Here is a 14,199-nt window from a genome sequence, read left to right on the forward strand (position 1 = left end):
TTATCAAAGTGATGCATCTCCTCCTTCTGATGTAAAATCCTCTATCAAAAAAACCCCATTAACACTGTGCATTTGTGAATCTTTCTCCCTTTCAGATTTTTAGCGCTCTGCAACCATGGTATCAACTACAAACAACAATGAACCCTAGATCATATTCAGTACTCATCCGCCCCCCATTCAACACTTGCTACCAGCTATCACCATTTTTATGGACTACAAGCTCTAAATTAGGGTTTACTTTGGTAATAATTTCAACTTCTCTTACACCAGCATCCCAACTCTCCGATCCTAAATCCCCCGCTGCTACTCTGCCTCTTTTCTCCAGGCTCTATCGATCTTCGAAGCTCGACTCCACTTCACTCTTCACAACTCTATCACCCTTCCAAAATATCAATTCTCACATATGTCTCTCCTCTCCTTCTAAAAAAACTTACACCCTTATAGTCGCCATGGACGGTACAGAGAAGGTATATAAACATGTTTTTTTTTCATTTTAGATATATTTTATGTACTATCAGATCTATTGGTTGATATATCACAAACTTAATTTGTCTTCTTATAACATGATTTTGTAGGGTTGTTGCATTGAACAAGAATCGGTTACTGTGACAACCCGATATTTCAACTTTATGTAATGACCTAAAAAGTCAAGTATTGTAACCACTTTTGAGATAATGAAATTAACTTTGAAAATAAAATGTCCAAAAAGTTTCTATTTAATTACCTACTATGTTTGATGTCATTAAACCGTGATCGTATGTAAAAAGAACGTCCAAATCCGACTTTGTATATTGAAGTTATGATTTTTCCAAGTTCGGCTTAGCAATAGACAGCTAAAAACTCGAATCAGAGATCGAGCGACTTTTGGCCGGAATGACCTCAACGAGAATCGAAGGTCTCGACAATGGTATTTCAGCGGTAAAAAGTCTGGCAAAAATAGACGTCAGATAAAGAAGTTATGAATTTGTAACGAAATTTTCTTAAACGTGACCTTTTAAAAATAAATAATAAAAATAATTTCAAAATTTGCCGACGGAATCTAAACGAAAGTTGTAGAGCGTAGTCTCACCTACGCGTGGATATAAATAACATCGAAAATGGAGTTCGTATGAAGAAGATATGAATTTTAGAAGTTCATTAATTAAATAAAATATAAATTTTATTATTAAACCTTGGTATTATCCGAAGGAAGAGTCAGCAAGTCTATCCGAGTTACGCCCAGCGTACAGGTGTACGCCCAGCGTACTCAAGGCTAGGCTTCAGATCGTCCACGTCTCACCCTATGCGAAGCTACGCCCTATCCCATCCGAACTCCGAGGCAGTCGAGGATCCGGTCATGTGTGACGCACGCGTACGCCCAGCATACCGAGGCGGTTCCCACCCCCTATAAAAGGGATGCGAGGGTTCCGAAGAAAAGGGCCATTCTCTCTCATTTCTCTTGCGTTGTTGCCTCGTTTTCCGTGCCCGTGCTAACCCGAAGCCCCGATCACTTTGCTCAAGTCCTGAAGGTCGTTTGTACTCCTGAGATTCCCGAGAATCCCGAGAAAATCCATTTTCCCGAGAAGAAATTCTGCCCAGTTTCCATCTCGCTTTCTTCAATCTTTCAAGTGAGTTTATACCCTTATAATCCACATTTTTAAATGTTTTATAAATACTTTTATATGGTTTTAAGGGGGGAATACAAGTAAAACATACGATTATTATCGTGTGTTATATATAAAGTTTCGTTATACACTTTTTATCAACAGAATCATATGTCATTTATAACTATTATAGGGAAACTTTCGTATGCAAAATATATCATGATAACATCATATTTTTGGAAATGAAAAATGTGGTTATATATGTATAGATCAAACACTCTGCTTGTACTGTATGTATATGTGTTCATCTTGACACTATAAAAATTATACTTTTCATAACAAGTGAGCATTTTTACTAGGGTTTACTATACAAACGAGACACACTTTTAGAAAACTATAATAGGTATAGTTTTACGAGGACATTACGAACTTTTACATACTAGAAACACTATTTCAAGAAGTTTACTTTCACATACAAGAACTAATGAACATTTTCATACGTAAATCAGTTTTATACTAAAATTTGTGAGACATTAACTTCACGTACGTTCGAGTACGCATTTCAAGTCCTGTATTATATACCAGAATCCCTTGGAGGGGGACCATGGTGTTTGTGTATAGATCTATACGGGCTTGACAACCCGTTCCCTGACTATTAGCTACAGTCCACCATTTGGGGTGACAAACGTCATAACATTCCAACGCCTGAAGAACGTTATGTATAGGCATTTCTAGTCAATAGCATGGTTATAAAACTCACATGGAGTATTGATAACACATTGATTTACGGGGTTTTCCAAACGTATTGTAAATTTTATACTTACATACATTTTTAGAAACAAACATTGGTCTTGATAGAAGGCTACATTTATACTAGTAGAAAATATAGGATTTTCTAGAAGCAAACAAACAAGAACAAAACATTTCATTTCATATAAACATTGTCATTTAATACTTATGAAACTCACCAGCTTAAATGCTGATCTACTCTTTCAAAACTACTTGTATGTCCCAGGGATTCAGTAATTACAGGTAACTAACAGCTTTTGAAGAAGGGACGCTGCGGCGCTAGTTTAAATTCATATTTTGACATCATATTGTAATTGGTTTTGAACATTTACCTTTTTACAATGTAAACTTTCAATTATATATATGATGGTTGTATTGCTTTCTTTACTATGTATTCATTGTTACGTTACCACATGAAGTCATCCGCCCCCGAACGTTTCCGCCGTTCCGGTTTGGGGGTGTGACAGTTACTGATGCACACAAGGTGCTCGACATAATGTCTCTGTTAGGTGTTCACCCAGATGAGAACACTTTTGGCTACCTTGTCTATCTATATGCAACAAAAGGACTCGAGCACAAGATGATTGAACTACAAGACTTGGTATCTAGGTTCAATTTGCACAATAAATCCATTTTTATTATTAATTTGATCAGGAGGTTATATGAAGCTTTCTGGACAAAAACATCATTATAATATATCATCATCATTTGTAACCTCACTTTTTTCATAGGATAAACTTTTTTGAATCTAAAAGTATTAGAGATTTGACTAGTCGGTTAGGAGCAGATTGTCACGGGACACTATAACTAGATTGGATGAGAGTGCATCTTACTATTGGTGGTGGGAACTGGGAAGTTCCATCCTTAGCATCAAAGTCTGATTTTGCGATTCTTAATGCATTTGTTTTTATTGTTTATAATTACTAATCCTGCTCTTTACACTTGCAGACTCTTATGAACCACCAATTTTGACATTATGTAAATTTTAAGAACAGATCATGAATATGTGTCTTATGTATTGTATACTATTGTGATGTTTTTATTCATGATTTTTTTATGAATGTAGGGTGTGATCGAATGTTCTTCAGTGAGATAATGAAAGAAGATTCTGATATAATGGGGTGTATTAGCTTTAGAGTCATACATATTGTCCAGTTTCATTGCAAAACTAGTATACCGAGATAGTTACTACACTTGTTTCAATGTTTCAAAAAGGATCAACAAGCACTTGTACTGGAAGGGAAGATGTTAATCAAAGATGTTATCATGAATGCTATAGCTCTTAGGAAAATTCTTAAGAAATACGACAAAGTAAGCAAATATCCTATTCTTTCTTTAGATCGCTGTTTTTTCTTTTCTTTTTGGATTGATGTGTTGCGATTATGATTTATGTTTGTTTTTCAGGTGCACAACTTTGTAAGTGGCGTGAATTTCAGCTATATGTTGCAGTCTAAACACTTAGAGATCTTACAATCACCATGGTTGATTGAACTGGTGGCTTTTTATATGAATTTCAGTGAATCAAATGAAATGATATGCTATGAGCTTTGTAGGTATTTCTCTTGTGATCTCAGTTTTATAATTTCAAAACTTGTATTGAAATTGGTGCTTCCAGATTATGTAGTTCTGGAATACAGTCTAACTTGTGTTGTTTGCTTGGTATGACTGACTATATATCGAAATTATGAAAATATAGCTTAATATTACATAAATTGTAAAACGCTTTTACTCTTGGTCCTCAGCTACTGTTTTTCATCCATACGCGTTGAGCCTTGGACATATCTTTTGCACGATGTGTGCTTGTTCATCGGGATCTGTTTTGATGTTTGAAGGGGTTAAATCTGCAAGCCCAAAGATGAAGTATTTGGTAATGCAGGACGCATAATTGAATTCGATTTACTTCTGAAACAAAGGTAAACAAGCAGCGTGTTTTATTGCAATAAATTCTTGATATATTTTCATTTTAAACGAATCTTACTGAGCATTAATGTGGCATTTGCAGGTTTAGAAAAGAATGGGAGGAAAGACTTACTGAGCATTGATGTAGCCGAGGTTAATTATGTCAATGCAATACATGGTTTGAATAACTCCTTTTCATATATAGTATATTCTTAAAATATCTAACTAGTGATGTGCATGCTATTTTTAGATCTATAATGTAGGCAGAGGAAGGAACACCAAACTTTCAAGTACAACAGTTTGCCCACTCTGCCCCTCATTAAGCCACATATGAAATTGACAAAACTACCCTTAACAATTTCAAACCCACATGAGAAGGATGACTATAACCATGAGTATAACAACAAAGGAGGAGAGTTGTCCAACATCTCCAATGAGCCCAGAAAGGGCGGGAAATTCAGGTGTTGCAATTACACTTTATGAGCCCATAAAGTTAAATATTTCAAAATTAGGGAGGGAGGCAGGTGTGAAATTTGAGCAGATATCTGCACCTCAACCTGCTGATATTGCAAAAGCCGTCAGTGGTGATGCTGCAGAAGTTATAATTCATGTTGCTGATAGGTATAATACACTGGTAGTGATTTTATGATTATAACCTTGGCTTGTTAAACAACATGGTTGTTTAAAATTTTTTGCAGTGTGATCCCTGTTTTCAAGTCGGCTGCTGAAGAGTTGTTAAACAATTCCGCCCTAACACTAGTAGAGCTTCTTGCAAAGGCACTTGCCAAGAGCATTGCGAGTCTTTATATTTTTTGTATTTTAAAATTTGATTTTATATTTTTTCCTTATTGTATTATGGTTTATTTTTTACAGGGGTATACTGAAATCAATCACATGTCACTCTTATCATCTATGGAAAATCATGTCACGTTGCATCTTGAGGCTGGAAGACCTGTTTACACACCTTCGTAAGATTGATATATATTTGATAAATAATAACTCAAGGTTTTGAAAATTGTATATGATTAGAAATAATGAAATGTTGGGAGTTAATTATATTTTAACCAGTCACAGGCCCAAGCCAAACTTTTATCGTCCAGCCTCTAATAATCAATTATGGGTTGTATCAGTCTATGATCAAAAACTTAGTAACCGTCGTGCTTCTGTTATTCTCAAAGTCAAAAACACTATTTTTGTCATCACCCTTCATCAAAAACTGGAAATTTAATTGTTGACTAGTATTCGGATGTTAATGTGTACAAGCAACTCTCGTACTTCTATTATCTTCAGGATGCGGATCGCTGCATTGACAAGGTTATTTTTGTCAATAGTTAAAAAGTTGAGATAGTGATATAATTTGTTTTATAACTAGTTAACACGCCTGGTAAGACTACTAGCATGATTTTTAGTACAAGTCAAAAGAGGAGTTAGTGAATTCACCTAGAAAAGTATGAATACTGTAGTTGAAAAGGAGTTAGTTTAAAGTCAACGTCCAAGTTTAGCTCTTTCCTTTTCATTATTCTCATGTTTTCCCTGGATTGAATATTATCTTTACTTGTTTTCATAAATTCAAAGGTTTTTGATTATGTTGTGTTTAGTCTTGAGAAGGATTATGGAATGAAATATTTTCCACACGAAGTAGGTGTACATGTTGATGTTTTATTGTCTGGATATGTTTTTCACTTGAAGATTTTACATGAAATAGGCCTAGACTTGTTAAATGGACAATGTAAGAAAATCTTTTAATTTTCATTTGGAAATTCAGTTAAAGGTTAAAAATAAGAACAAGGTAGAAATATAATGATTTGTATTTTGTCTTAATGCAGCTGAAAGTTATCAAGTAAAGAGAGTTTCCTTAAAGGTAGCAAGGAAAGAATTAAGAATGTTGAAGCTGGTGAGCGGATTTTCTGTAAAAAAAAAAATCTAAGTATTACATATTACAATTTTATCTGAATGCTTTGAATTATAAGAATAAATAGTAATTAAAAAATTATAGTATGTTGTTAGATGTTGGAGCTCTTAGAGAAGCTAAGGACAAACTGGAGAAGTGAGTTGAAGATCTAACATGGAGATTAGACATTCAAAAGCATTTGAGGGTATATTTTTTATATTTCTTGTATCTAATTAGTTTGTAAAATTTTGTTACAACTTCTATTGATTTGTTTTCTCTTTCCATGTAATGATTATTTGTGTCATCTTCATTTATGAAATTTCCTTTCCTGACAGGGGCATTAATGATACGCAATGCAAGTCGTAAATACGCGTCGTAAGGTTACGACACGCAAATGCATGTCATCTTGTAACAACCCGAAACTTTGCTTCCTCGTCGTAACCGTTCCGTCAAAACTCGTCTTAAGCGAATTCTTCCGATTTCGTCCTGAACTAGGTCAATTAAGTCAAAACCTTTATTTCAACTTGGTAAGAATCCAAACATGTTGGAAACATGCGAAAACGTCCCGAACTAGTAATTTGAAAACTTATAGTTTCGACCATATCAGGTAATGACAACTTAATTGGGTGCGACCCAAAGCATCGGTTAACGTTGGTATCGGGTAGAATTCCACCATGTATCCAATTCAAACCATATTTAAAGTGGATTAAGCCTCATTTGAAGCTTTTTCACTCTCTCTCTAACCTCTCTCCTCAAATCCATATTGTTAAGCCAAAATCAACCATTTCAAGCCTTAAAACACCAAGGTAAGCATCCTAGCTCCTAGTATAACATCCTTAGGCTTCATTTTCGTGTTTAAATCATCGGATAAGACCATAAACATGTGTTTACGGCCCTGGATCAGCCTTAGGCCGTGAAGACATGTAATTGGGGTTTTTGAGCCATAAAACCCTTCCAAATCACCATAGGAGCTTAGATATGGCTAAAGGAATTATTGGAATCGACTTGGAACACCTTGAATGTCAATTTTAAGGAGTAAACATGAGTTTACTGCCCAAGATCATGCTTGGGCCGTAAACTCATATATATGGATGGTAAACTCCTATTTTGGGTGTTAAAATGCAACTTACACACCCCTTAGGCTTTGGAATAAATTATGGAACCAACCAAAAATCATTTAGGGACCTTAAATATATCATAAACTCTCTAATTGAGATTTTACGGCCAGTGCATATGCTCCAGGGCCGTAAACTCCTAGATGGATGTCATTTGAAGCCATAAACTCACCCTAAGCCTTGTAAAAATTAGTTGAATCACTTGTGATTAATCCTTGGCCTTCAAAATAAATAAGTTGGATGTGGGTGAGAGTTTACGGCCGTAAACTCTTAGTTTATAGCCTTAAACTGTTCTACTAATTCATATAATGATTTAATCCCTTTCAAATGTCCAAAAGCCAAACCTAGCAACACCCGTTATTTGATTTAAGGCCATTTAGCTCATAAAAACACCCACCATGATTTTACGGCCGTAAACTCATGGGGATGTGGTGTTTAGGCCGTAAAAACTCCCTTAAGCTTTACTCTTGAAGAGTAAACTCTAAATCCTAGTCATTCATGTCCTGAAACGCCACCCGGGTCACTTCAAACGCTCATTTTGGAGTGTTTTCGCGTCTTAGAATGTTCAAGTGTATCTAATTAGTTATTTAAGTCTAATTAGATATATATTGTGTATTATTTAATATTACATAGGAACATCGCTCATATTCAAGCCTTGGTTCGACGTTTAGCATCCCATCCGACACATTTCCGCGTCCGGTGAGTTCATACCCCTACCCTTTTTCAATGGTTTTTCAATGTTTTCAGGGGGGGGGGGGGAATACAAGCAAGAGTACAAGAATATCTTGTACTTAAACTTATGATTTTAGTTAAATGGTTTCATACTTGTACATTTTTGAGGATTGAAAACCCTTTTAACAAATTGTTTTAAATTGCAGGGTTATTTGTTTAAAAACCGATTTTCAATTCTTATTATATACTGTCATATTGTATACTTCACATTTGATTGTTCATACATATATTGATAGAAAACATAAAACATTGTAAAGTCTGTAATAAAATACCATAGTCACGAGTATAAAAGTCAGACACCATAAAGAACTCATAAAACTTCGGTATGTCATTAATAATACACCTAGGCTCGAGTGTAAAGGACAACAGTCATTTGATAATATAGAACATTGTAATGTCTTTAATAATGCACCTCGGATCGAGTGTAAATGGATAGTCATCATTAGAAAACATAGAACATTTGTAATATCCTTAATAATAACACCTAGGCCCGAGTGTATAGGACAGGTACGTTAGAACCTAGTTAGTCATAGATACTACTTCCTTAGGCTCGAGAAGTAAGGAATAATCTTAAAGATTGGAGACACATCCTCTGTAACACTTCCTTGGCACGAGAGAGTGGAGGACTAACCCTGTAACCAGAATCTTCGGGAGGGAGAACGTGACTTTAGTGTATAGATCTATACGGGACTGACAATCCCGCACCTGGCTGCTAGCTACAGCCGAACTGAAAGGTTCAAGGGTGCGGAAAGTCATAAAAAGGATACTGGCCACGACTCGAGTCATATCTACTGAGTATGGTCAAGGACTTGCAATCTAGATTATTAACGCTTTAGACTCATTTACTAGCTTTATGTACGTAGTAAAGTTAATGTATGTTCAAGGATGACAGGCACACACATACGCACATTCAGGAAAACATGGGGTTTTCCTGGGGAGAACAATGAACATAATCAGAACTGGTAACAATTAGCACACTTAGAATTGGTAATAGCACACACACACATTCAGGAAAACTTGGGGTTTTCCTATGGATAATAATGAACATAATCGAAATCAGTAATAGTTAGCTCACTCGGAATCTGTAATAGCTCATACTTTCACACATAGGAAAATATAGGATTTTCCTGAGTAACAGTAGTTGTAACCAGAAAAGTGTAATAAGTTAAATAACTATACTTTACAAAATCATTTGAACAATCATGTTTTTATTGTACGTCTTTTACATTACAATTTGGATTTGGTATCTCACTCTTAAGAAAATATGGGATTTTCTTGGTTAACCACTTTTTCAGGAAACTAAAGGAACTCATTCTTTTCATAAAAGAAACCGCTTATGAACTCACCAACTTTATGCTGATTTTCAAACCGCTTGTATTCTCAGGTCTGCTTTAGACAGGTACCCGACGATCTCTTTTGGTGAAGACGGAATGCGTAGAAGATTCGTCTTTCTTTTGTTTAGACTATGTATCTATAAAACTTGTACTACTTTACTTTTCAACTACTGTAATGAAATCTATGTAATGTAATGTTTTGTGTTTTACTTTGCTTACTATGTACATTGGTTATGATTCACATGAAGTCACCTCCGCCCCGAGACATTTCCGCCTTCGGTTTCGGGGTGTGACAGATTGGTATCAGAGCCCTTGTTTATAGTGAACTAAGCATACCAAACTTTACATGGTATAAGACTATAAACATTAAGGGGCCTAAGTGCTCTAAACTAAAAGTATATCTCAAATATAAGTATTTTCAAAAAAGTATACAAGTGTCCTAGCCGTCGAGAATCGTATCTATAAGTAGAACAGAACATAAGTAAATGGGTGTTGTATGCGGCAGTTAAACCTAGGCAGTTATGTAGTCATGTCTAGGATCAATATAGCCTGATCAACTATATTCATTCGAGACACGACCAACATGTGCTTGGGAGTGACTGTGGCATGCGGCATACCTAAAACTTAACCAAAGACCACAAACAACGAGTCGTCATCGCGGTGAATAATGAAATACTATGGGAGTATTTCTGGATCCAACCTTGTAGTAGAAATTCCTCATTCAAGCATTGCCCCTCGATCATTCCGTTAGCGATAAATGTCTGCTTTGATAATTCATTCCTGCTTATTCGCTTAATAGAATTATATGCCTGTCATAAAGAGATATCCTTTGTTTCATATCTCTTGATTCAATTTAGAGGACTTATTATCCTCTTTTCCAAAACTTTTAGATCGAGATGTCTTCAAGGAAAGAACCTAGCCTGAAGAACAACGACCCTTCGTCTCCACCCTCGTCTCGCTTCGACCCTGTGATGTTCTAGCTGGCTGTTTCTACTGCAGTGACGGCTGCAATGACGATCTTGAACCCTAACAAGTCCATTGGTCCAGGATATAACCCCTACCCCCAAAACCGTGAAAATGTTCAGGAGCATCAGAATGAATTTGATGAGAGTAATAAGGTTATTTGGAAAAAGCGAAAGGGTCAGACTTCCCAAGGACCCTCCAAGAAGCTCAAAAATGTGTAAGTCCAAGTTGCTACCAATCCTGCCGCTGTTCCTATAGTTCAAGCTACCACTACTCCTGTTATTTCGTCTAAGGCTCAAGAACCTGTCACTGGGTATGCTGGTAATCTCCCTTGGTGCAACAGGCGTAGTTATCATCATTATATTCCTGGCCCGTGTCGCAAGATGATTTGCAAACGCTGTGGCAAGAAAGGTCATCTTGCTAGAAGCTGCAGAACACTAGTCCAACACCTCGAACAAACTTCTGAATCAAGTATCGAACAGGTCTGATATAGTTGTGGAGAAATTGGGCATTTCAAGCAAAACTGCCCGAAAGCAACAACCCTCAACAATGTCAACAACGCCGGAATGGTCTTAGCTTTGAAGCAGGAGGAGGCAGCCGCCAATCCCACTAACGTCGCGGGTATATTTCTTTCCGACTATCCTTATGCTCGCATCCTCTTCGAATCTAGTGTCAAGAAAGTTCAATTAGTTATTCATTCAATTATCTTGTTAAACATAGTCCTCGTTTGACAACCAAAAACATTTACCGTCAAGATAGTTGTCAGTGAGAATGAGTGTATAAATGACTTATCTCTACGTTGTGTCCTTACTTTGAGTAATCATTCATTTCTCATTAACCCGATGTCAGTTTCAATAAAAGATTTGATGTTATCCTTATTATGTATCGATTAAGCCCCGACTATGTTGATACACCTCGTTATAGAAAGCTATTCGTCTCAATCTTCCTTCTGATCAGACCCTCATAATTCATGGTGGCGAGATTAGCCCAAATCTTTGCTTCGTTCAATGCATCAAAACTCGAAAGTTCCTGGGAATGAAGTGTCAAGTATTCCTAGTCCATGTGATCAGCGAGAAACAAGGAGTTAGAGAACCCAAGAACGTCCCAGAGGACTATAATGTTCCTGATATATTTCCGAATAGATCCCAAGAATTCCTTCCGAACGCCAAGTTGAGTTTCGTATCAACTTAATCCCTGGATCCATCCCCGTAGCCAAACCTCCATATCGCGTTGCTCCAGCAGAAATGCAGGAGTTATCCAATCGGCTTAATGAGTTGACCGTCAAAACTGATATTCTCTTTTCTGAATAGACGATTTCTTCGATAGCTTCAGGGAGCCAACTACTCCTCGAAGATATGCCTCAGGTCGAGACACCACCAGCTACAAGATCATGTTTCAAAGACATCATTCAGGATTAGATATGATCACTGAGAGTTCGCATTGATACCCTTCGGTCAAACCATTTTGTTTCCGGTCATGTAGTAGACGGTGAAGACATACGTGTAGATCCTCCTAAGATCGAAGCAATAGAAAATTGTTCGTCACCAAAGACACCCATAGTAAACTTGATAAGGCATGGAAAACTTAGTCTGTGGTACATTAGATCCATTGAGATCCCCATTCGGATTGATTCCTTAGCCTTCATCTCCGAAATACCTTCAGTAATTAGCAGCATTCATCCTGTACCTTGCACCTCTATCCTTAATGAATAAATGTCTGATAAAACCACAAGAATCCATTCTAGTGTGACCAAGAACCTTGATATACCCAAATTCTCTGGACGATCAAACTAAGATCATAGACCAAATAATCAAGCGTATGAAACCGAGCCACGTCCCGTTAGTGAAGGTTCCAAGCGAGAACCTGAATTTTCATGGGAGCGCGAAGACCCGATACAGCAGAAACATCCACACCCTGTATCCATAATTTTGTATCTAAATTCTTGAATTTCGAGACAAAATTCCCTCTAACAGGGGGATAATGTAACAACCCGAAACTTTGCTTCCTCGCCGTAACCGTTCCGTCAAAACTCGTCTTAAGCGAATTGTTCCGATTTCGTCCTGAACTAGGTCAATTAAGTCAAAACCTTTATTTCGACGTGGTAAGAATCCAAACATGTTGTAAACATGCGAAAACGTCTTGAACTAGTAATTTGAAAAATTATAGTTTCGACCATATCGGGTAACGACAACTTAATCGGGTGCGACCCAAAGCATCGGTTAACGTTGGTATCGGGTAGAATTCCACCGTGTATCCAATTCAAACTATATTTAAAGTGGATTAAGCCTCATTTGAAGCTTTTTCACTCTCTCTCTAACCTCTCTCCTCAAATCCATATTGTTAAGCTAAAATCAACCATTTCAAGCCTTAAAACACCAAGGTAAGCATCCTAGCTCCTAGTATAACATCCTTAGGCTTCATTTTCGTGTTTAAATCATGGGATAAGGCCATAAACATGTGTTTACAGCCCTGGATCAGCCTTAGGCCGTGAACACATGTAATTGGGGTTTTTGAGCCATAAAACCCTTCCAAATCACCATAGGAGCTTAGATATGGCTAAAAGAATTTTTGTAATGGACTTGGAACACCTTGAATGTCAATTTTAAGGAGTAAACATGAGTTTACTGCCCAAGATCATGCTTGGGCCGTAAACTCATATATATGGATGGTAAACTCCTATTTTGGGTGTTAAAATGCAACTTACACACCCCTTAGGCTTTGGAATAAATTATGGAACCAACCAAAAATCATTTAGGGGCCTTAAACATATCATAAACTCTCTAATTGAGAGGTTACGGCCATAGCATATGCTCCAGGGCCGTAAACTCCTAGATGGATGCCATTTGAAGCCCTAAACTCACCCTAAGCCTTGTAAAAATTAGTTGAATCACTTGTGATTAATCCTTGGCCTTCAAAATAAATAAGTTGGATGTGGGTGAGAGTTTACGGCTGTAAACTCTTAGTTTATAGCCTTAGACTCTTCTATTAATTCATATAATGATTTAATCCGTTTCAAATATCCAAAAGCCAAACCTAGCAACACCCGTTATTTGATTTAAGGTCATTTAGCTCATAAAAACACCCACCATGAGTTTACGGCCATAAAATCATGGGGATGTGGTGTTTAGGCTGTAAACACTCCCTTAAGGTTTACCCTTGAAGAGTAAACTCTAAATCCTAGTCATTCATGTCTTGAAACGCCACCCGGGTCACTTCAAACGCTCATTTTGGAGTGTTTTCGCGTCTTAGAATGTTCAAGTGTATCTAATTAGTTATTTAAGTCTAATTAGATAAATATTGTGTATTATTTAATATTACATAGGAACCTCGCTCGTATTCAAGCCTTGGTTCGACGTTTAGCATCCCATCCGACACATTTCCGCGTCCGGTGAGTTCATACCCCTACCCTTTTTCAATGGTTTTTCAATGTTTTCAGGGGGGGAATACAAGCAAGAGTACAAGAATATCTTGTATTTAAACTTATGATTTTAGTTAAATGGTTTCATACTTGTACATTTTTGAGGATTGAAAACCCTTTTAACAAACTGTTTTAAATTGCAGGGTTATTTGTTTAAAAACCGATTTTCAATTCTTATTATATACTGTCATATTGTATACTTCACATTTGATTGTTCATACATATATTGATAGAAAACATAAAACATTGTAAAGTCTGTAATAAAATACCATAGTCACGAGTATAAAAGTCAGACACCATAAAGAACTCATAAAACATTGTAATGTCATTTGATAATATAGAACATTGTAATGTCTTTAATAATGCACCTCGGATCGAGTGTAAATGGATAGTCATCATTAGAAAACATAGAACATTTGTAATATCCTTAATAATAACACCTAGGCCCGAGTGTATAGGACAGGTACGTTAGAAC

General features: G+C 36.6%; 1 protein-coding gene across 1 annotated transcript; it reads left to right on the top strand.

Moving 5' to 3' along the window:
• Window positions 1–4,662: 4,662 nt before the first annotated feature.
• Window positions 4,663–6,335, top strand: LOC145089607 (DEAD-box ATP-dependent RNA helicase 7-like). The gene is made up of 6 exons (XM_079028024.1): window positions 4,663–4,892; window positions 4,970–5,066; window positions 5,145–5,239; window positions 5,870–6,000; window positions 6,098–6,165; window positions 6,279–6,335. The coding sequence occupies exons 1-6, from the start codon at window positions 4,663–4,665 to the stop codon at window positions 6,333–6,335; spliced, it is 678 nt and encodes a 225-aa protein (XP_078884150.1).
• Window positions 6,336–14,199: the final 7,864 nt, after the last annotated feature.

This window comes from Lactuca serriola, chromosome 2 (assembly GCF_051521515.1).
Source record: "Lactuca serriola cultivar US96UC23 chromosome 2, Lser_US96UC23_V15, whole genome shotgun sequence".
Lineage (NCBI taxonomy): Eukaryota > Viridiplantae > Streptophyta > Magnoliopsida > Asterales > Asteraceae > Lactuca > Lactuca serriola.

Excerpts from the sequence above, each read along its gene's own strand:
- LOC145089607 (XM_079028024.1), top strand. The coding sequence starts at position 4,663 with ATGAGTATAACAACAAAGGAGGAGAGTTGTCCAACATCTCCAATGAGC. Across the intron at positions 5,240-5,869 it reads AGACCTGTTTACACACCTTC|TCTTGAGAAGGATTATGGAA; the intron begins GTAAGATTGATA and ends TGTTGTGTTTAG. Across the intron at positions 6,166-6,278 it reads AATTAAGAATGTTGAAGCTG|ATGTTGGAGCTCTTAGAGAA; the intron begins GTGAGCGGATTT and ends GTATGTTGTTAG.